This window comes from Notothenia rossii (assembly GCF_949606895.1).
Source record: "Notothenia rossii genome assembly, chromosome: 10".
Taxonomy (NCBI): domain Eukaryota; kingdom Metazoa; phylum Chordata; class Actinopteri; order Perciformes; family Nototheniidae; genus Notothenia; species Notothenia rossii.
This window is the reverse complement of record NC_136908.1, coordinates 26,069,389-26,094,035: the sequence shown is the minus strand read 5'-3', so window position 1 is coordinate 26,094,035 and position 24,647 is coordinate 26,069,389. Positions and strand designations below refer to the sequence as shown.

At 40.0% G+C, this 24,647-nt stretch overlaps 1 protein-coding gene across 3 annotated transcripts in view; it reads right to left on the bottom strand.

Moving 5' to 3' along the window:
- pleca (plectin a) overlaps nucleotides 1-17,936 on the bottom strand; it is a 105,673-nt gene extending 87,737 nt beyond the window's left edge. For all 3 annotated transcript variants that reach the window (XM_079655983.1, XM_079655984.1, XM_079655972.1), the window contains exon 1: nucleotides 17,403-17,936. In XM_079655983.1, coding sequence (XP_079512109.1) covers nucleotides 17,403-17,493 — 91 coding nt within the window. In that variant the 5' untranslated portion in view covers nucleotides 17,494-17,936. The remainder of the gene's footprint in view (nucleotides 1-17,402) is intronic.
- Between the last annotated feature and the right edge of the window lie 6,711 nt (nucleotides 17,937-24,647).

The following is a 24,647-nucleotide window of genomic DNA, read 5'->3' as shown; positions in this document are numbered from 1 at the left end:
ATTATGCTTTTTGTGGTTTTCTCTTATCTGTAGTGTGTTCTATAGATTTGTGTGCACTTAAATGGTCTGTAAAGGCAAAGAAATCAGAAAGTTCCTCCAGAAGGAGTTTCTCTCCCACACTCCCCCCCCTACCAGAAACTCCATTTGACTCCTTGTTTACTTCCCTAACACAGTGACCACAGTATGTAACACACGCTTCGATTGGGTAGCACTCCGACACATTGTAAGTGATAGGCTAAGGGGCGGGACATCTCTAAGCAGTTAACCAATCACAACAGAGCCGGCCAGCTAACCAATCAGAGCAGACTGGGCTCTGGTTTCAGACAGAGGGTGAAAAGAGGTGCTGCAGCACAGGCAGTATGAGAACAATAAAGAGCTTTTTGAACATTAGAGCATGGAGACATGTCCCGGTAGAGCAGGCATGGGCAAACTAAGGCCCGCGGGTTAATGTATATACGGCCCGTTGGGCATTTTAATCCGGCCCGTCGAATATTGGTACAAAATTGTCCAAATTAGAGTAAAAACTGCATTCATTTTGCCTTTTTCCTGCAATACCCGGCATTTCAGTTGATCCCACTAAATGGCGCACTCTAGACACATCCGGCAAGATCTAAGAACCAAATACGTCACGCTTACATTGGATGGGGTCGAGATTAACCTGAGCAATAACAGTTCATGGCGAGTACAGCGAATACAAGTTGTAACAAGCAGTAGCGCTGAGCAAAGTGACTAGAACGCGACCACACACTTATATAAAACACTTATATAAAGTCAGGCAACACTAACCAGGCTTAGTGTGATTATGTTTATTTGACCTTACTTTAAGAACCGTTTACTGTTATTAACCATTGTGAAGAGGCAGACGTTTTCCTGTTGTTTTGTATTATTGCAGCTATCGGATGGAATCAATACATGGGCCACATGTGGCCATCACAAGTAAAATCATAACGAAAACTACGCCAGTAAAATGTGCCAGTAGAAAACGGCTTATGCCACAATATGATAGCAACAAGTAGTTAAGATAGTCTGATTAGCTCGGTTGCTATGCTAACATCACCTGTAGAATCCCAGAGAAACTTTCATAATAGCGTTGTGATGCCAAACAGTGTCAATTCAGACTGAAACGCATTCACTGATGGGGATGGGGGATATCAGCTGCTTGTGTGACAGTCAGACAGTGAATACTTTACAGCGGCCGCTGCCGTGAGTTAACAGTAGACTCAACTCCGGTGGACGAGCAGCACTGCAGCGGTCAGTAATGCTGCTGAACCACATTAATAAACAATGCACCACGGCACTCTGGAGAAAGGTATAAGGTTGGAGAAATAGTTCTTTAATTTAATCTGGCTTCGTATGATTAAAAACTACCCGACGCAGTCCTCTATTGATGTTGTTGTGAGCGGTGTTTCTGAGAAAATCAGCTACGTAAAACGCTGTGTGGGTCATAAGAAGGCACGTAAACGGTTACGTCATGACGCAAACGATGACGCAATGACGCAATAATTCACCTTTTAACCTGCATCTGTAAAAATGAGTGGACCAAAAAATGAAAAGTCGACAATGAGTGCCGAGTGTTTAATGAGGAGTGGACAGCTAAATCTTTTTTCACCGGTCTGCTACTGGCCCGGCCCGTCTGTCAAATTTTAAAACTCATAGTGGTCCCTTAGCCAAAAAGTTTGCCCACCCCTGCGGTAGAGGGATAACATATGAAATCTGAAAATGAGCACAAGAGCGCCCCTTTAAAGCCATACAGTAACAGTTATCTTTGCCGTAGATAATGTCATAAAGTCAAGCTAGATCGATAAGAATATGATTTTTTGCTACTTTTAAAAACTGATGTGTCAATGCAAGATGACACAGCAGTCTGGGAAAAGATTATGAGGAAAGCCAGCTCAACTACAGGGGAAAATCCATGAGTAACTGAAAACACAATCCACAGACCCTCGTCTAAATAAGCACACTTTGGTAATAAGATTATACTTTGTTATACGGAGAAAGGAGAGGGTGAGTCAGCTGTTGTATTCAGGCTGATGAAGCTGAGAATAACTCATGGTGTATTTGTGTCTGTTCCATGTAGACGTGAGGATTGTGCAGGTGTATGTGAGCTGTTTGGATTGAATACGACAAACTATTCATGTGTCAGCCTTGAGTCATGAGAAAACATTGGCATCATACAGAATACGTTGTCAAGCACTGGACTTTAACCACGTGTGAAACCAAAGTTAAGTTGTTTTTAACGACAATGCTGCAACATGCCATAGGAGGTTGTCATGTTAAACTTAACAAAATAGTTTCATGGATTTCACTGGAACTGGGATGGAGTTTCATAATTTCACGAATTATTGTGCAATTTTGAAAAGCGTGATTTACATTAAATGTATCAGAAGCAGAAAAATCTTTCTTTTTTGCGGGGAAAATTTGGTTTCGTGAAAGTTGTTCCACTATAGAAATAAATATAAGTATAGAATTTTTTTTTTAATAAAACATAGGAAATAGAAATGTGTGATAAACAGATCAAATATAATATCATAAAATATTAAAATGTAAAGCAAGTAAGGCACAGAAAAAAGAACATATTTATAAAAATATTATACTAACACAAGGGAGTTAAGTTCAAGCATCTTGACTCAGAGTTTCTGACGCTCTGATGGAGTATCTTTGTTTTTTCTCAGAAGTGTACAATACCAAAAACAAATGTGGTGACGGCTGTGCACATGTACTGTAGGTGAGTGTCCTCTAAATAGGCTTATGTTCTGGAATAAAGAAGAATCCCATAATATCAGCTACAGCTACCTCATGTGATCTGATTCATTCCACACTCCTATAGGACAGATGTTCATGTGGTCCCGTGCTTCAGGGCCACAGCTCCACACCGGTTCAAGTTTCAGAGTCAATGCCATTTCCTGCTCATGGTTCGTCTTCTTCCTAATGAATCTTTCCGTGGCGAGACATCTTGAGTGCAAAGGTTTTAAAGAGCATCCATTACAATTCAATAAACATTGCTATGTTCTGACTCCCTGTCTAAAATGTTCTCCTGATCCAAAGAGCATAACTTTGACAGCTGATTTTTATTATAAAAGATAAATAGCTGAAATATTTCACTTGGCCTACATACCAATCACAGACAGTAAATCACAATAACAGCATTTAGAAATGTCCTGAAACTAAATCAGGCCTCCTTTGCAAGAAACACAAAACAGGCATTAAACTAAATAATTGGGGGCAAATTATCTATATATAAATTCTTCAGATACAAAAGCAAGTTTTTCCATCGTAGATGTTCAACTTGCAAATTCAGCTAGTTTTTTCAACTTTACGTGATCCTACTTTTTCTTTTTTTCTAACAGCGTGATGCTGAATTCAACAGCCTGCCTCTGACCTCGCACAGTAATTATTCATCCTGTACTTGTGCCCAATCAGCTGCCAAATAAATACTTCAAGTGTGAGTAAAACCGAAGTATCAATTTTAAACACCTCTATTGCAAATTGCATTACACTACTGATATATTTTCAGCCGTGGGCTCGCCACAGTCTTGTGCTATAGTCGTGAAATTATTCAGGAGGGCTGTAATGACTCCTTTACCAATCCATACACAATCAATGAATGCTTGTCGGCACAGATCCAGTTTCAGGCAGCTACAGCAGCAGCAGGGAGGAGATGAACATTGACTACTGTTTCTGTGGGTGAGGAATGGGGAGAGATTAACTCTTCAAATGACGACAACAGCCCCTCAGATTTCAATATTAAGTTTGGGATTTATTTATTTACTGTAAAGAGATCAAAGTGTGACAGTCAAACTTGATTCAATTATCCAAATGTTCCTTTGCGTCTACTTCCTCAAAAAGGACAAAGGTAACAATACTGTAAAAGAACCAAACATGCAGTCTTTTCCTATTTAATCAAATAGTTCACTTTGTTGTGACTAACAGAGGTCTGTTATTCCCCAATTTGAGTCCCTCAGACAGACTTCTCTCAAAGCCTTACTCCTGAGAAGGACAATTCCTAAAACCAATAATGGCCCTTCACATCAGAATCAGCCCTTTTGAGCCTTTGTATTACTCTTTCTTGGTAGACCACTTTGCAGGCGGTAAACAACCTGGGAGAAAGCAATGACTGCAAACTTGACTCTTTTGACAAATGCACATTGTTTCAGTAAAACTGTGAATTTCAAAAAATGCTGGGATGATACAACCAACCTTCCTGAGAACAGACATTTTTACACAGAGCTGATGGATGTTCTCCATTTAGGTGTGGCTGTCTCAGTGTCAGTGAGCCCTGGAAGGGAACTGGCTGAACGGAATACAGCAACATTCTTTAATGTTATTATTTAGATAACAAGTCAAAATGTGTGCTGTACGAAGTGGCTATTTTTCTTGGTTTTGTTAAACCACATTTGTTCAATACAATAGTTGAATTTAATCCCTTTTTTCCCCCAAACTCCGCATTTACTCCGAGGTGGTGCACTGTGATTGGATCTAGGTTTGCTCTAAATGGCCCTAGAGCCACTTTCTGTGATTTCTGACTTTAGGGGTAGCCCTGCTGAGATCAGTGCTGTGTGAAGAGAGGTAAAGAAAATACAGGTGCAGTAAAGAGTAGGGTGAAGGGCTTCACACCAAAGGAAAGAAGCCCCCAGGTGATTACCGTTGACGGAAAACATTAGGCAGTAGCTGTTAGGCCACACATGAGACATGAACTTTTCTACAAAAAAATATTTGTTTAAACATGCTATCATTAGTGATAGGAAAAGGAGGTGGGCATTTTTTATATGTATATAAAGTATTAACTGATTCATGTTTACCTTAGTTCATACAACTGTAAAATAAGAAGAGTCTAAACCAGGGGTATGCAACTAAAATTCAACGAGGTCGTTAGAGAAAATCTCCCCATGCAAAGGTCCGGAACATCAAAATGTCTAACTTGCTTTATGAATTAGTGTGATATATATTGAAGTAGCCTGCAGCTTTATCAACGTCTGCATGTAATCAATAACCGACTGCCAATCAAATAAAGAAAGTACAATTCAAAAACAACAATATTTATTGTCAATTAACATTGAACTATACAGATATACAGTAAATACTGTGGATATGTGTAATATTCCTCTCGGGCTGCATTTAAAAATAAAATAGAGAAAATAAATAAAATAACTTTTGAAAATATGTGCAGCTTAAAAGTGCTTAATTTTAGATAAATAAAATAAAGTGTAGCAGCAGCTTGAGTTTCCCTTTTTCTTTGTTAACCGTTTCACATCATGACTTAACAGTTTCAGCCGATTATAGAACAATATCAGTCTTTACACATTATAACAATTGAACAGCTTTAAAGTTTCTCTTTCTTTCCCTCTTATATTGCAGTCCCTCACTCACTTTGTTTTATTCAGTGCAAGAATTGAGCTGGAGCTTGTCCTGCCAGAAGTTTTAGATCTTGGCTGAAATGGTGTCAGGGCCATTCTTACACACACATGCAGGTGCTCATTGGTTAGCCTCGGTTAGCCTGCCCTGGAACGATATTTAGTTTTACTGCTTATTTTTTGTGACCTCAGTTCTGACTTGAGAGGGAATGTTTGGTCAAACACTTTGTGTTTTGTCTCATAGTGGCGTTTTGGCACTTTTAATGAGCGCCACGGTCTCTGAACAAATGAGACACACTGGTTCTGTGCTCTCAGTGGGCAGGATGAACATGAATGAGTCCACTCATGGTTAAAAGCTCTGTTCTCACTGTCCACTTTCCTCTTCTTGGAGAGCGCCATGTGTAATTGTTTGTCTCTCCCTGTCTGCCGCTAACACGCCTGTTCACTCTCCTCTCCGCTTCTCTCCCTGTATCGCTAATTATTCTCTTCACTCACTTTCCTCTCCACTTCTCTCTGCCATGCTCTCGTCTCTTCTTCTGGGTTTCTCTCCCTGTATCGCTCATTCGTCTCTTTCGCCCCCTGTCGGCGGCGATTAAAATAGAATCGCCCCGTCAAAATTGAAAACCCCTATTAATGTATTGATTATAGGTCCGGGTCCGTATAGGTCGGCGTCTGGGTCCGGATCCGGACCGCGGTCCGCCTGTTGCCGACCCCGTATGGTACGTTCAGAATACAGGCATTGATGCCAACTATCAGAGAGGAAGTGTAAGACATCTGATACATCGGCAAATAAAACCGTGTTATATCTGTCCCATCACTAGACACTGCTAAATTAAGTTTTTGTGCAATTTATTTTCTAAGAATCAGTTAAAAAAAAATATCACATGATAAAAGGCCATAATGCAATTGTAGAATTTTAAAAGACGGACAAAATTAAGTTTTGTTGCTAAATGTCACCATGTGCCATGGTACGCCAAATGACTCCACATCGGGGTGAGTTTATGTTTCTCTTTTCACGCAGCTGTTTAGTACTACAGTGTCGGAACTCAATCTGAGACACAGTTAAAAGTCTAATTTCTCTTAATCAGAGGTGGAGGACCTGATACACCCCCTGCACCCCTCTCAGGGATGTGCCCCTTCCCGCTATTAGAAGTTGGAGTAGTACCCAGGACACTCTGCAGTGGTGTACCATTCTCAGCCACTATTTGGGGGGAGGAGGTGTCACTGTTGGTGCCATCCAGTGCTGTCTAGATTCATTAAAGCAATATCAAACTCCAAGAACAGTTGGTGCAGCCCATCGACACACACATAATATAAACAGACAACAACCTTGTCTTGTCAGGGAGTTAACTGCCTGCAGCTAAAAATAACGATTGCCACTCCCTGCTCCTCTCAAACATTAAAAAGGGCAAATTCAACAGTTTATAATAAGCAAAATTACACAAGAAGAAGTGATCTGATGGTTAAAAATAATAGAACGTTTCCTCATCTTTAGTGTCAGCATGAAATCCCTGTGAGGCCAACTCTAGAGTAGGTAATCACATTAAAGTAGCTCCAATCAAGTTGGGTTCCTCTTTTTTTCTGGGTGATGTCTGATGAGGTGTAGAGGTGCGTAAACCACATTCCCCCCAATCCTGCTAACTCGCAGAAACCAGAGTCAGTGTTGGAACAGTAGAAAGACTCAAAAATATGGTTTTGGTGAGTTCCTTTGTTTCAGTTGAGCTTGAATGAAGTGCCTAAAAATTACTTGATTATTGTGGCTTTGAGGAGAGCATATTATTTGTGTATTTTATATGTAAATAAATGATTATAATTGTCCAAATCCCGGTTGATTTGAATTACTATACAGTATATCCACTATAATGCCTGACACATAACAACGTGCCGGAAAAGGGGCCATACTGTAAGAACCAGAGGCTGACATTCACTATTGCAGAAGGTTTAAGAGAGCAACTAGAGGGTAATGTGTGTGTGTGTGTGTGTGTGTGTGTGTGTGTGTGTGTGTGTGTGTGTGTGTGTGTGTGTGTGTGTGTGTGTGTGTGTGTGTGTGTGTGTGTGTGTGTGTGTGTGTGTGTGTGTGTGTGTGTGTGTGTGTGTGTGTGTGTGTGTGTGTGTGTGTGTGTGTGTGTGTGTGTGTGTGTGCTACTTTCAGACAGAAGAAAGAGAACACTTAACAGTGTCAGTGTGTACACCAACACAGGAGGAATGCACTAACTGTGTCAAGATGAAAAATGTATGGTGAGGCCCACTATCCCTCAGATCTACCACTTCTAAAGACACACATTCAGGCTGCCTCTTTACCCTCTGTAGCACTGACATATATCCACTAGAGGCTGTTCTAGGGTCAGCCAGAGGAACAGTTTATTACCAAAAGAAAACAAACATTCTGTGTGGATAGTTTAACTGTAACCATTGAAAGACGTGAATCCGGAAGAAAAAATATGCACAATACTTATTACAATACTCTCACAACATCAAGCACTGGGAGACTCATGTGTGCAGTGTTTTAAACCTTGTTTTAATGTTAACTTGTCAGTCTTGTTTTTACTTTGACCACAATGAACCTTGAACATTTTTAATTAGGAAAATAAATATATGCATTGCATCTAAAGTTGAACATTTGAATAGAATCATTCATCCTTTAGAAGTCCCACAGTGGAGACATTTTCAAAAGGATTCTGCTTTAAACTCATCCTAGTGTTGACTTGTGGGAGGCGATTACATACAGCTCCAAGGGAGCAGTGTGAGGGCCCACTGCCTTACTCACAGGCACTTCAGCATTACTTAACAGCTGGAACTTCAACCAGCAAGATCTACAGACCGAGCTACTGGGACCCTTATAGCCTACAGGAAGATGCAAGTTCATTCATTCTCAGCCTTTAAGATAAGTTTAACCAGGTGAGACAAAATACATATAAATGTTGTTATTGTTGAATAACAACTACAGATCCACAGCTCATAGTTACTGCTATAACGAGAGAGGGTTAAGCAGTAGCTCTGGGCAGAGTTTCTTGGAAAAGACAGGCAGCAGTGCTTCCCAAAACTCAGGCACCCTGCTGAAAATTGGAGTACATGCCAGCTAGCTCACTACTGACATTCCTGGCATTAGTCTGGCTTATTGTAGCATGCCAGGACCAGGGTGTTGGCACCATTGTTCTAACCCCAAAGACCAGCTTGAGGCCAGGGTCTCTGTGTATCCTCATACTACACAGTAATACACAGGCTAGGGGGCACTTGAGTAAATGAATCAAAACACTCAATCGACACATGTGGGCATAAAGAAGGCTCAGAGTACAATCGCTCAATTTGGTCTATATTTCTAGCTACTCCCAATCTTTTGTAGTGTAACCACACAGAGCACTGTGGCAGGATAAAATGACAGTTTGCATCTGAATGTCTCCTGGAAACTGAAATGTCCCAGCGACCAGACACTATTTCTCTGCCGGTGACATCACCCTCACAGGCAGATTAGAAAGACATCCTTTCATAGTGTCAGTCAATACCACCCCACTACTCCAAACACTGTGGGAAAGTAAACACTGACTTCACACTGTTTAATCAGAGGTTAAAACTCTTTCTATTTTTTTCTTTCTATTGAGAGTAAAACTGTAAAACAGACAGCAGGAATAGATGGATGTATTATAATAGGGATTCACCACATGGACTCTTTTTTCAGGCATGAGATACAGTAGTTACCTGTTCTAATTGCCCTTACCAATAAGATAACAGTATTGTTAACACAGTTCTGACTCTAAAACAGTTCACTACATTTTCTAGTTGAATATGCTACATCAAAAAAGATACACAACTATAATCGAAAATTAAAAAACAATTAATGACATATAATATGTCAAATCATAATTTAAAAAAAGGGCTTCTGGAACTTCCAACCACATCTAAACAAAGGTATGAGGAAGACCATGTGATTTGGTTGATCTTTTCTGATAGAGTTTGAGATTAAAATAAATTGTTGTGCATGTTATAGTCTGGTAGCATAATTACTGTCAGCTGTTATTGGCTCCCTGGTTTTGGGAAGACGGTAATCCACCACTCTAACACAAATCCCATCTCAATTACAGAAGCTCTACTCCGTCCTCTCCAGGCAGAGTTCCCTTGACATGGTTCATGGTTTGGACTTGCACTTCTCTGCAGACATTAAATTGTTCCAGAGAAAGAACCAGAGACACAGTAAATCAACTAATCACATCTTGATGTCATCAACCATCAAAATGTTTTTTGGCCCAGTGAATGAATGTGAAGAACACAATACTGCCAGATGAAATGGCATGATGGCCAAACTGGTCTTACTGCAGAAAAAATATAAAGACTTTCAGCCGTCAGGGTCAATATTAGGGATGCCAGCGATTATTCCATTTTTCGAATATTCGTTACAGTCTCCATAATCGAAAATAATTTTTTTTAATTCGATTTTATTTATATATTTTTTTATTATTATTTATGTTTTTCTTTTTGTTCCTGGCTTAGTTTCAACCAAAATATAGATTAATGCTAATAATAGTAATAGTATTAATAATTATAAGTGGCCATTGGTCACACCACCAGTTTGTTTTACTGTAAACTTGGAGGAAGCCAGCAGCAGTCTGCGCTGCGCTGCTACACACCGACCCCCCCGTTTTTTGTGTAGCTGTGTCTTTAGTTGTAAAATTATGTGCGCCAGTTTCCACGCTGCGAGGCTCCGGCGCTAACAGTTCACGAGCGTGCTCCACTAGCACCCGGATATAAGGCGCTGTTATTAAAGAGTTGGAGGAGAGTCCTCTCCTGTCGGACTGAGAGGCTGATAACTACAGCTCAGTGAGATAAAGGACTCTCTGAGGGTTTAGATAGTTCACTTTAGTCTAAGTAGTGGGTCTCAAACGGTTTGCTCATCATTTATGTAAATAATTATTTCCAAGGCACACCTTTATATGATCATTATAGTTATAAAAAACAAGAGAATAACAGGTATGAAATAATTCCAACTCATACTATAGAACAGTAACGCAAAAATACAGTTTAAAAGGGGAGTGATTTGTAAAATATGCATAAAGAAAAAGTAAATCTGTTTACAGTTCTGTTTCATATGGGTGTTGAGAGATGTATCCATAGATTTAGTCCCTAACTTTGCTCTCAAAGTGCAGCAGATTGATGCTTTTAACTTCAACATTTAAATATAATCTTCTTGATCCAGTTCATTTATCTGGCGATTACATTTACCTCCCAAAATCACAAAGTGGTGTCAATTTGTGGAGATTATCCTGCGGAACAAAACCTGAAAGTATCATAATCGTGTTTTTGCCAAAAGATGTAACAGTTTAATTTCTGTAATATTTCAAAATCCAATGGAGAAATCCTGTCGAGGAAGCCCTTGGGATGATAGAAACGTCCTGGTCGGCTTACAGAGAAACGTCATTAATGCACCACTCTATATCAAAAGTTTGAAGAAGTTACCTGTGACAGGTATTTGTAATTAGTCATTCATTTTATAGTACAAAACGATCAATTTTAAAGATGCAATTAATTTGTTAAGTAATAGTCAAAGTAGAAGAAAATATGAAAACAAAGCATTTGTCTTGGTTTAAGAAAAGCTACATTTTTGGAGGTACAATATTTTTAAAACAGTTCAGTCATACAGTCCTGTTCAATCACTCATACACAAGCACACACATCATGTTCTCAGCACACAATATGTTTCAGCTGCACGTGTGAACAAACAGAGAGCAAACAGGTCATCTTACAAACTCATGTGAAGTAGCAGACAGGTGAGAGGACCCTGCTGCAGCACAGCATCCTGGGTAATCTACAGTACACTCACTGTGGCTGGAGTGTAGGTGTGAACATATGTGGAGATAATATATGAGAATGTCCTCTCTCAACAGGGGTCATCAAACTGAGAGACCATAGAAGGATACACAAGCGGCATACACTGTATTCATCACGTCCAGTGTCTGGCCTCTAAACACACAGCCTGCAGGGGCGAGAGAGACTGAAGAATGAAGGATGACTGAAAAACTGCTGCTCAAAAATCGTCCACATTTTCCATTAAAACATGCCAAGCTGTCAACAGCTTTAGTCTGATGTATTAGTTTATTGGTTTCCAACTGCTATGAACTTATAAATGTGATTAATCTAACATTAAACTGTGTGTTGATACTAATCAGATTATGTCAGCAGATGATTGACAGTTAGCTAACAGCAGACGTGCAGTAGGAGGCCTTCTAATTTAAATTAGGAGTAATTTCACTGTAAGAGCCTCTCAACACAAACAGTCAATTGAAAGGCTGCTCAAAGTATTGAGGGTAACAGGACATGTAGAGACATACATACACACTAGGGCTGCACGATATTGAAAAAAACTGACATTGCGATATATATTTTTTTCCCCTGCGATATATATTGCGTTTTTTTTAACGATATTTAACCGGATGAAGGATTTTAGTCACGGACGTCTGGATCTTAACTGATAAACTCATCATACCTTAAGTCATGATCTAACATGTCATGCTAATACATGTTGCTTAGCCTCAAATAAGGGGGTTCATCTGTGAATGAAGAAGAGAAGAACCTTTTTGTATCCAAAATAGTTCCAGATGGCAGATGTTGCTTTTCTTTTTGGAAGTAAATCTTCATTCTCACCGGTATTGTCCTCCTGTTCCTCGCTCATTTTTTACCGGTGTTTTGATGGTCTGCAAACTAGCGGGTCGGGGCCTGCTGTGATCTGATCAAGAATGATTGTGATTGGTGGTTTGCTGTGCATGCAGAGCCTGCATGTCACTCACTCAAGTACCCCTGACATGAGAGCTGCGCAAGTTTTCCTTTTGTAGCAAGCAGCAAAATAATTGTAACATGACGTGTTTGAGTTAATTTACCTACTTAATATCGCACATCCTAAAAAATATATATATGAAATAAATATTAATACAAAAATTAATAAAATCGCATATCCCTGCGATGTGAATATCGCCGTTATCGCCATGACATGATATATCGTTCAGCCCTAATACACACACACACACACACACACACACACACACACACCATTTACATATATAATAAATGACTGCAGTGATTACACATAATTACACCAATCCATCTAACTTTACAGTCTAGAAGCCAAAAAAAGCTTTTTGATTATGGAGCATGGTCTTTCTGTAAAAATGATATCTTGTTTCCTCATTACTTACAAAGCCCTCAACAACCAGGCCCCCTCCTACCTCACAGACCTGCTGCACCACCACACCCCTTCCCGCTGCCTCCGCTCATCAGAATCCAACCTCCTATCCATCCCCACCCGCACCAATCACCGGACCTGGGGGGACAGAGCCTTCTCCGTCGCTGCCCCCTCCCTCTGGAACTCACTCCCACAACCCATCAGAGACTGCACCGACCTCACCACCTTCAAAAAACTCACAAAAACTCACCTCTTCAATCTGGCTTTTAATGTGTGATTGTTTTTGTATTATTTGACTTTAACTTTAACTATATATTTATTTGTTGTTCCTTTATTCTCTTTTCTTTTCTCTTCACTATTATCTGTAAAGCGTCTTTGAGCACCTGTAAAAGCGCTAACAAAATAAATCTATTATTATTATTATTGTTTAAAGGAATTGTTCGACAACACCTTGGGAATAAACAAAGAACAATAATGTTGATTTGCTACCTAGAACTTAAGATAATGGCCATACTCCAGGAGCATTAACGTTAATGTTCCTGGCCAATAAAAAGTCTGCATTGTGACACCAATCTTTCGTATCGTGCAGCAAAGGAAGTGTTTGTGTAGGCCAACCTGGAAGTTAGCATTGCAAGGGATCCAGCAACAAAAAGCAGTGATTCCATTTGTAATTTGATTTCGGAGTATTGCAGGAAATAACATCTGTGGCTTGCCATAAATGTAATTGCCAGATGTAAATAACTAACGTTAGGCTTTAGACAAGACTACTTCCCCCATGACATCATGTCACCATCGAAAATCACTATCCACTAAACTTGTTACCTTTGTTAACCATCACCTGGCTCCAGCTAGTACTCTATCGATATCAGTTTCTCAAATAACTCTCACTATCAGCAAGGAAGCAAATAAGATTATTCTCCTCAATTTCAAATGAATATCCATGAATGACAATCCTCAGCATTTATAGTCCTTACACAAACCTGAATAAAAGTTGTTCTGGTCTCTTATATTCATATATATATGGATTTTATCTCTACAATCTATCTATCTGATAGATGCTCAAATATCTTCTACTTAGACATAAAAAAACTGCACTTTATTGCAACCAAATCCCAAAGTCAACCTACTGTAACTAGGTTGATAATGTATCCATGCATACAAGCGATTTTATATGTGCACAGCATGCGTGCACAACTGGGGGACTATTGCTATTTTGGAAATCCAGATCAAGTTGCATGAAACCGATCGGAGGGAAGTACTGGAAGCGAAGTGGGGGGGTTCTCTGTGGAAGCTGCGGCAAACTTATTGCAGCCCTTTTAGAAGTTAAGTGTGTATGTATACACACACACACACACACACACACACACACACACACACACACACACACACACACACACACACACACACACACACACACATACACCTACACATACACATACACATACACATACACACACACACACATACAGACAGACAGACTGCAGTGTGTAAATGCAAAACCAAGGTATGTTGTAGCTGCAGGTTGCCCAGTGGACTTGCTTATAATAATAATAATAATAATAATAATAATAATAATAATAATAATAATAATAATAATAATAATAATAATAATAATAATAATAATAATGCATTACATTTAATTTTATTTAAGAGTGTTTGAGAAGTGGGAGTGGGACACTGGACACAGATATAATCACAGAGCTCCGCTTTAGAGAGCAAACACAAAGATGAGATCATGAAAAACAAGGATGCTGTCATTGTGATGTTTGACCTGTCACAGTTCATCTGAAAGCTCAAATGAGCAAAAAGAGAAAGAAAGAATAGTGTGTTAACATGACACAGTAGAGGCAAATGATGAGCATAATAATGCACCTTTCAGGTGGCTTCACTGTCTGATTGTGTGTGTATTTTGTAAGACACATAGAGAAAAAGTAAATTACTTTAAATTGGTTAAGAAAAACCAAAAAAGACTGCAAACTCCTCTGAGTTTTACTGAGGCGAGGTCACTGTGGTTGCCTAAGCAACATCTCATTGAGCTAAATGTCATAAGTCATTTTAGTCAACTAGAATAACTTGAAGACTGACAGAGTAAACTCGTGGGATAAATATTCGCGGTAAGTATTTACAGAGCTGCGTGTTTTACACGAATAGATCTGTTCAGTAACTATTATAACACAGCGCTGCACTCAAAATACAAAACTGTATCATTCTCGAGGGAACTCCACCTGTTGTGATAACTTATGTACGGAGCCCCCTAGGGGACATGGAGAAGACATTTTTATATGGACCTCACAAGACAAGACTAACAAGCCGTCTAATGGGATATTAAGCCATTTTGTTTAGAAATAAATATCCAACCCCCCAGTGATTAATACGAGTTGTACAAGCGGTATACTTTGGAAGAATCTGATATCTCTCACCAGTGTTGTGAATTTGGAACTGTCAACACAGGTGTTAATAATAGAGGAGAATTCATCAATGTCCGCGGAGCCCGGTAATAAGAATTTAAATCAAGCAGTTATACTAATAATTACACCTGCTTGCAATAAATGACAAATATAAGCTCAGTGTTATTTATGGTTGATATTTCCTTCCTGAATGAAACTACAATTGGAAGTTTAACTTAAAATGAATGAGAAATCTTTCAATGTGTCAGCCTGTTCTTATGACACATCATGGTTACAGTATTAAGGGGGCCATACTTTCATTTTCCGGTTCACACACACATGGAGACTCATGCAGCTGCCCTGGAGAAATGGCTGATATTTAATGACAAATCTCTAAACAATAAATCCACTTTTAGCATTAGCTTCACACCATAAACTGTTGGCTCCCTTTTCATCCTGATGTGTCCAGACTTTAGAATCAGTGTGGTAGTACAATTATCTAAAACAAAAAGCATCAAGTCAAAAACCAACATTAGGAAAGAATAAGAGGAAGCGGGACCCTGGCAGAGGGGCTGGAGGATATGACGGGGGCCTGGAGCAGCAGAGTGCTGCCAGCAGAGCTACACAGCAGGAGCTCTTCCCACAGTGACATGCACAGGGGGCAACCGCATGGGAAGAGAAGGACTAGACGAATGGGAATGGATGGTTACTGCTCCAAACATAGACACAAGACAAGGCCCGTTTATCCTTAGGGAGGCTTTTACTTCTAACCAGAGTTTTTCTGAACATCCATGCTGCCTCTCAACAACAATTCATAACTTTGATACACACAGACATACTTAAAGGCATTCAAACTACTTGTGGCTCTAAACAGCTGCTTTCCAATTATGTCCTACTACTGTATATAAATGGCAAGCAGAATAGGAGAGCACAGCTGTTACTGTCAGCCTGTGTCATGGCCCAAACCCCCTCCAGATGTTGTAGTACACCTGCCTTTACTTGCACTTTGATCCATAAAAGGCAAGAGGCCGCTGGGTCAAACACTCAATATGGTTCTTGCCCGATATTTTGTACCTCCTAATTCACCAATAAAAACAAGTTGGTGCATAAAGCACTAGCAAACAATTATGTCTACAAATGCAAATACATTTTATTTAAATTATTAATCAATAATGACACTGACATGAACAAGCATGCATATAGGTCTGAACAATGATTTGCAGAAATGAGTGCAGCCCTAACATATGCAATGATGGTCCACCGCATAGGGCTTTCATTTTGTACTTCTGTCTTTGAGTGCTATATTCTTTTAGGGGTCAGTGAGATCATCACACCTGCAACAGAAGCATTTCAAAATGGTAGAACTTTAAAGGCCTCCTTATGTCAAACATGTTATTAAACTAACCACAGAGGTCAGGATTCCCTCTCAGGTTTTGCATTGGTTAAATTCAGAATGATGAATCCGGTAAGCAAAAGATCTGCAGGAGCATCTTGAGGTTAATCTGGCTTTTCTGTGTCTGCTTGCTAATATGAAAATCACTTTCAAGTCATAGCTTGAAAGTGATAATGTCATGGTTCACCCGGACATTATCGAGCGAATGTCCTTCTGATGTGCCGCCTTGCTGGCTGGTGGTCCTTATCACTGTTGTGCACTGTTGGACCTGTGCCATTCAACCCAGGGCCAGATGTCTCACCTCTCTATGCCCACAATGCCAGTGATTCCCCCAGTGCCAGTGTATGTCAAAGAGGCTGACAGCTCAGAGAAGAGGACACAGACTAGGACTCCTTTGTTTATGAACTGCTTGATCTGAAGGCCAAAGCTCATCCACCTGCTCTCAGAGAGAAACTGTCTTTGAGCTCTTACATATCACCAAAGAGGAAGCTATGGTTTCAAATGCAACGTGGATGAAGTGACGCTGCTCCAGCGATAATAATAACAAAGATTTGATTCTGAACTTTACGATGTTTCCAGCAGCTCTGTTCAAAGTTGTCAGTAAAGACGGGACGATATTTTAAGATATATATATTATGCGATTTTATCGTGGATCGTTATAAAACACTCACAGTAAGTTGATCGCAATTAATGCTCAAGATTGTAGTGAATATCCTGACGTAAAATAATAATAACATATTTGTAAGGTACAATTATTTCAATTTATTTCAGTGCAATCTTTTGGAGTTTAGAGCATAGTTTGATTATTGTTGGGATAATATTGTGAATTACATTTATTTTGCCAGGATAACAGGGACAAGAAATGTTCTCATTGTCCAATGCCTGGGAGTCAGACCACATGTATATGGCATATAAATAATAGAGACATTATACTACAGGACAAATCACCTTGAAACCAATGAAGGCTGCTGAGTAAGACACCATACTAGAGTCACTGGAGCATGCACTAACTCACACCAAACCTCCAATTCTAGCAACATCATATTATGCACATTTATGCACAATGAAAGCCACTAAAGAGGAGAAGAGGCGGGTGTTTTTACCTTTATACTTTTCTCTGACGTTCTCAAAGGCTTGCACATAGTCCTGCTCCTCCGCCAGCCTCTGACCCGGGTCAAACATGGGCATGGACATGGCCCGGCTGGTACTCAGAGTTAGGGCAACTTCCTTTCTCTTTAAACTTTCTTTTAAACTTTCCACTGGCACTCTTTGACTCTGTGTCCCTTCAGTGGTGATAAAAAGCCCTCCTGGCTGTGTGTCCACCTATCTGTCTGTCCCCACCTTCTTCCTCAGCCACACTCAGTCACAGTGTTCCCTCTAAAGCTGTAGGTTTCATTCCAGACCACCACCACTCCTGATTTCAGCTTGAGAAATACCCACACACACACACACACACACACACACTGATATCAGACCCTCCTCTTAAAGGCACAGAGGCGAGCACATACGTCAGAGATAGATGCCAGTTGAGGCAGACAGCAGTTCCTAAACACACACACACACACACACACACACACACACACACACACACACACACACACACACACACACACACACACACACACACACACACACACACACACACACACACACACACACACACACACACACACACACACACACACACACACACACACACACACACACACACACACACACACACACACACACACACACACACACACACACACACACACACACACACACACACACACCGCAACCCTGATAGAGAGACACACATGGCTACCTCGATGAAAAAACAAATGACGGAGCTGCGTGGGGTTATTTGAGAAACTGGGACAAGGCATGCCGGGAAGATCTTGTACGACTCACAGCTTTAAAAATGTAATATTCCCTAAACTGAATGACGGCAGCATTGAAAGTGTAATGCCAGAGAACCACACCTCTTCAGTGCTGCTCTTAACAATGGAGCAGCTTGGAGATAAACAACCCTATGTGAGAAAATACATCATTCACAGAAAAGAGACTAAAGCTAAAACTTTCTGAACCAACTTCTTATTCTTTTCAGGAAAAAAGAGATATGTTGTGAACTCAAATGTCACATGCTTAAAAATACTTGCAGCTTATATGCAGCACTGCTTATATTCAAAAATGTAATGAGCTTGTTTTATCCTCTGACAAGATCAATCAACTTGTTCGGCCCTGTTCTGGGTTAGCTGTCACACTTAATATTATTCTTATATTGTGCAAGACCCAGAACAAAGTCTGATTCTTCGGCCCTGCTCTTCAATCAGTGTGATGTAAAGTGCCAGTAAAGGAGTAAACACATCTACTGTAACATTCAGAGATCACAGAGCCTCTCAGATGAAGCCGTGACAATAGCATATCAGGATGCCAAGAAAAACGGGATGCACATGGAAGAAACACAGAGTACATTCTGACAGGAGCATTTGAGATTTTCCTGAGGAAATGTACTTTGAATCATTCAAATAGTAAATGGACTGCGTTTATATAGCACTCTATCCAGCCTTTACGACCCCTCAATGCGCCTTACATTCTACAAGTCTTCATTTACCCATGAACACCCCATTCTTACGGGGCAATGTTTCTTGCTCAAATAAGCTAACATTCACACACCTTTGGCCATGCCATTGGGCGCGACTTGGGCCAAATGTATTTGATTAGCCGCTACAGCCAATGAGAGAGTGACTCTGGACCTGCTATAACAGGGGCAGTGCCAGTGGCGGTTCTACGGGGTGGCACGGGATGGCAGCTGCCACCTCAGAAAAATGCCTTGCCACCCCAGCTGCCACCCTAGTTGGCAGCTTTGTTTTGAAAGAAAAGGTGTGGCTCATCGGACATTTATGAGAGAAAATCTCTAATGTCGATTTCATTTGAACGGCGGGACAGCGCAAAACGAGAAGCATTTAGGATCCAAGTAGACGGAAGGAATGAGGTATTTGCGGTCTCCAATGACAGAGAAGAGCCTGTCAAGTTTGGCTGTAAGGCAAGGCAAGGCAAGGCAAGGCAAGTGTATTTATATAGCACTTTTCTGTATGCGACAATTCAAAGTGCTTTACAAAACAAATTAAAATACTTTTTAGGAATACATACAGTAAAAACACATATATAATGGCATTTTACAACAGGCATTACAAACCAAAGATAATAAAATAATAAAGATAAACACCCAGGTATACAATAGATGTTTAAAGGCACACTGTAGTGCGAATATGAGAAGCTCAATTAAAAGCAGTCAAAGAGATATGTTTTTAGTCTCGATTTAAAAATAGTAAGCGTTTCTGCGGACGTGCATGATTTGGGTAGTTTGTTCCAGATTTTCGGGGCATAATAGCTAAATGCTGCCTCTCCATGTTTTGTTTTTACTCTCGGAACCGATAGCAGACTTGTCCCAGAAGACCTGAGGCACCTTGATGGCTCGTAATTATGTAGGAGTTCAACAATATACTTTGGTCCTAAACCATGTAATGATTTAAAAACTAGCAATAGTACTTTAAAATCAATTATTTGGCCGACTGGAAGCCAGTGTAAAGACTTCAGAACCGGACTGATGTGATCCACTCTTTTAATGTTAGTGAGGACACGTGCAGCAGCGTTCTGAATCAGCTGCAGCTTTCTGATGGATTTTTTTGTCAGCCCTGTGAATACACTATTGCAGTAGTCGAGTCTACTAAAGATAAAAGCATGGACAAGCTTTTCTAAGTCCTGTTGTGACATTAGTTTTTTAATCCTCGATATGTTCTTCAGGCTGTACTCAGCATTGAATCAAAATGCACCATAGCTTTAAATCTTAATACGTTTGTGAGGCCTTTTGCTGAACAAGATGGTAATCTCCACATTCAGCTGTTATAGGCATGCCAACTTGATGCTCTGCTCACGGATGATTCGATGAGTATAATAAACTGTTTGCCCCCAGAAAAAAGTTTTAAGTCCTGAGAAAGTCAAATAAGACGTAAAACTTCACTGCCAAGCCCAAAAAAGTAACCAATTTGATATAGGCCAGTAGGTAAGGACTTTCCACTGGATAATAACTGCAGCGATGTGTATATGTTTTAGCTGAATACACGTTTTTTTAACCCTAACTGATGCAGTTAGTCACTTCTTTAATGTTTGTTCTTTCTGATGTAAAGTCAAGGTTGTAACTGTTTGCAATGAAGTTGTGGGGCGCTGAACTGCTCCTTTGAATCTTTTGATATTTGATAGTAATTACTTGTCTTTCAAATTTGAAGGAGGGTGAGCAAGCATCTTTAGGAACATTCATCATTAACTCCTCCAAAAAATATAGTTTATTTAATAATAACACTGAATATGTGAATCATAACAGTGATTGACAGCTGATAGGAATAATTGGATTGTTAATATTATCATATCAATTCAGAAAAACATCGACGAGGCAGTTAATTCATGTACTTATTGCAGCAGTCTGCATAGATTTGGTACCCCTGCTGGTCTAAGAGTGAGACAAACTCATTCAGTTATTGTTCAGTTAAAATTCATTAAATTATGTCTGCCACCTTATATATTTATATTTAAGGCTTTACTGATGTGCCACAATAATGTCACCTTTGTTATTGAGTTATAATAAATATTGTGGCTTTCCAAGTTAACATCAATTGATATAAATGCGATTAAATCAGCATATACTTGTGCCAGGAGATGCCACCCCTGAAATTTTCCTGCCACCCTCTTGCCACCCCATGAATATTTTTCTAGATCCGCCCCTGGGCAGTGCAGATGGAACAGATAGCATTAATGAGCGCTCTGTCCCAGGACCAGACTCTGAAGCAGCTCAGCCACCAGGCATCATGTTCCAATGCGTGCCCTGAGAAAAGGCTTATTATAGTGCATGAATTCTGTACACAAAATTACTCATGCATTGACAAATGCCATCTGAAAATAGATGGGCTTATTTGCCGTTGATAGCAGGGTGTGTATTGGAAAGCACATGCTTTTATGAAACGTATAGTGATAGAGGTTCAACAATTTAAGTTTTTGCGAAGTATTGCGATTCTGTAAGCAAAGCGATGTGTTGTGACTAACTTCTGGGTCTGCCTACAAAAATACGTCAACACTGCAGCACTATTTGGACAGATTAAGTTACCAGTGTTTCCCCTATATACAAATAGTGGTGGCGCAGCGCCGCTGCTGAAATATGAGTGCCGCTGCTAGGGGGTGCCAGCAAGGTACCCAAAAAAAAAAAAAAAAAAAGATTGTCTTTTTACTTTTTTTTTTTTTCTTAAAATAATAATAAGTTTTTCATTTTTGATTTTTTTTATGTGGATTTGTAGTATTTGTGTTACTGGCATAGGCAACACAGGCGGTCGCCTTGGGCGCCAGATCTGGGGGGCGCTGCGCTGGTAGCTCTGGGAGGGAAAAATCATTGTTGACCGTTGGCGCTCATCCAAATGTTCGGCCTTGATGTAACAACATTCATAATTAAGTAAATGTAACACCCTTTTCACCCCGGTTACACGTTTAATTTGCCCTGTACGGTGGGCGCTGTAAGTGATGAAAGTGGGGGATGTTGGCTTATCAGGCGCCCGCAGCTCACAGCCAAAGTGCGAGCGTGGTAGCGAGAGAGCGAGCAAGGGAGAGGGCGCACCGGTACCGGCGCTGTTGTTATTTGAATCTGTTGCTAGCTGCGCTAACGGATTTAAGAAGTAGATGTTTATACAACCAGGGTGGAGGAGAGCGCTCCTGTAAGACTGAGAGGCTCAGTGAGGTAAAGGACTCTGAGTGTTTAGATAGTTCACTTTAGTCTAAGGGTGCATTATCACCTAATAGTCCGCTCTCTGGTCCGCAACAGACCACAGTTTGTTACATTGTTTCATTTTTCAGAAGGTTCGGTTTGCGTTCACACGGGCAAAACTCAAACGGACTATAAACTTTAAACACAAGTCCTGTGCTCGGAAATGCTGTTCAACCATTGGTCAGACATTAAGGGGGTGAAAACGCAAATCCCGGCAATTTCTAGCGGAGCCTCCGCCATGGAGCATCGGCACTTTCGGCAGGTTATTCTTAATGCTGCTGTTAATCTGGAGATCAACAGACACTAGCGGCCCGGCATATGATTATATAATCAGACAACATCCCTTAAAAAACATTATTACATGGCTTTGTTGAATACTAAATTCTGATTGGTCAATTCAGAACACGTGACACGTTGTTAATCCAGAACAGACAGACCGCTGTCTATTGACCGTTGGGACGCTCACATCTGCACAAAGAAGTCCGTTCGATTTAACTGTATACAGTTTGGCTCAAAAGCAAAGTGCATGCAGTTTGCTTTTCTAACTGACAAGAAAAGAGCGACAAGAAAACAGCGGAGAAGTAACGGGCAGAAATCCTCCTTTTTCTTAAATCAATAAAATCATTTTCTAAATCCACAAAAGCATTTAAATTAATATTGGGAGTCATGTTTGTTGAGAATGTGGCCATGTAATAAGCGGAATAATGTGCAGCGACTTGGTCATTATGGGGAAAAGAACACCTTCATGCCGATCTAGATCCCTCCGCTTCGTTGAAGATATCCGCGTTCTTGTGACACGTAAATTCTGCGCTTCCTATGTTTTGGTGCGGACTGCGTTCACACCAGCAATGAACCGCTCCAGAGTTCGAAAGCAAGCGCTCCGAGACCACCTATTTTAGTGGACCAGAGTCCGGTTGTTTAGTTCACTTAAGAGGTCTCGGACTGTGTTCACACCGTCCCAAATGAACCGCACCAAGCGGCTAAACGCACCAGGGTTCGATTCAACCGGACTATACAAGGCAGGTGTGAACGCACCCTAAATTATCTCAGTGGGTCTCAAACGTTTTGACCACAAATTATGTAAACACATATTTCCAAGGCACTCCTTTATGATTATTGGGATAAATAAAAACAGGTTTGAAATCATTTCAATGTATACTATAGGACAGTTAACCAAAAATATCGTTTAAAGTTGGAGAGATACAAAAATATGCATAAATAAATAAATGTTAACTGGTCAAATAAGATATGAATGAACGACAAAAATAAAATAAGCTACATTTATTTGTTACTGGCTATGGTAGGTTATTGGTTATGTTCACACACTTATTTGATTATGAAAATGTAAACCGATCTTTTTCATATGGGCATTTTAGAGTTGTGCCCCCTAGATCAGGTCTCTAGTAATTCTGTGCTCAAAATGCACCAGATTGAAGCATTTTACTGTAAAATGTTCAAAAAATAATCTTCCCGGGGGGGGCCATACCCCCGGATCCCCCTAGAGGATGTGACGTCCACCCCCAAATTCAAACATGTTCATACAATACTGAATACATTTGAAGCCATTTTGACATCTATTACCTATGTCAAGTTTCTGTTTTTGCAGTGTATTTGTCTTTTCTAGAGATTTTTCATTTATTCTTTACACATAAAATGTCGCCTAAAATCTCACTTAGGGCAGCAAATTGGCTAGAACGGGCCCTGGCACTAGGCCTCAAGAGCCTTTCTTGTGTTGGCAGACACATAGAAACAAATTGGCGGGGCGCTCTTCGCACGCGCACACACAAAAAAATTCCACGTGCCTTAGCACCGCTGCTATGACTCCATCATAGGGGAAACACTGAAGTTAAAAAAATGTTAACATTTAAAAATCTTTACTTGCTTAACAAATATAATATGAAAATGTTTGACATAATGCACCATTTTAAGTCAGGCCAGTCAGAGTAGTAATACTGTGAAAAGACACAACATACTGCAGATATCCTCGCAACCTGAGCACGTGTGTGTGTTATGACTTTCTCATACAGCTGGGAGTTTGTTTTCTCAGCCTTCAGAGGGATTAGGGGTCAAAGAAGAATTTCATGAAACTGCAAATTGCTAAATGTACATGAACAAATCCTTCACGTCAGGAATGTCAAATATTTCAACATCCTCAGTCACCCGAGAAATCATGTAAAGCTACAGTATGCAACTTTGCGGCACCAACTAATTGCAGTGTTTCTCATCAAGTGAGTTATTAAATGATAAAACCATGAACATATGTATAAATTGAATAATTGTTTAACCCACTGAATATAATAAACACTTACCTAATTCGCTATTTTTTTAGGAGATTTTTCATATAAACAAATCTTTAAGATGTTCACAGATAAAAACTATAATTGCGATATTATAGGGAGAAAACAATGTTATTGATACAATTATGATTATCTTGATTTTGATGTAGAAAAATGCGGGAAAAACGGCAGTGCCTTGTTTGGAGTAAAAGGTGAAACTCTTTCAGCCTTAAGTGACAGCCACTTCGAACATTTCTGAAAAAATACAATCACCTACAGAA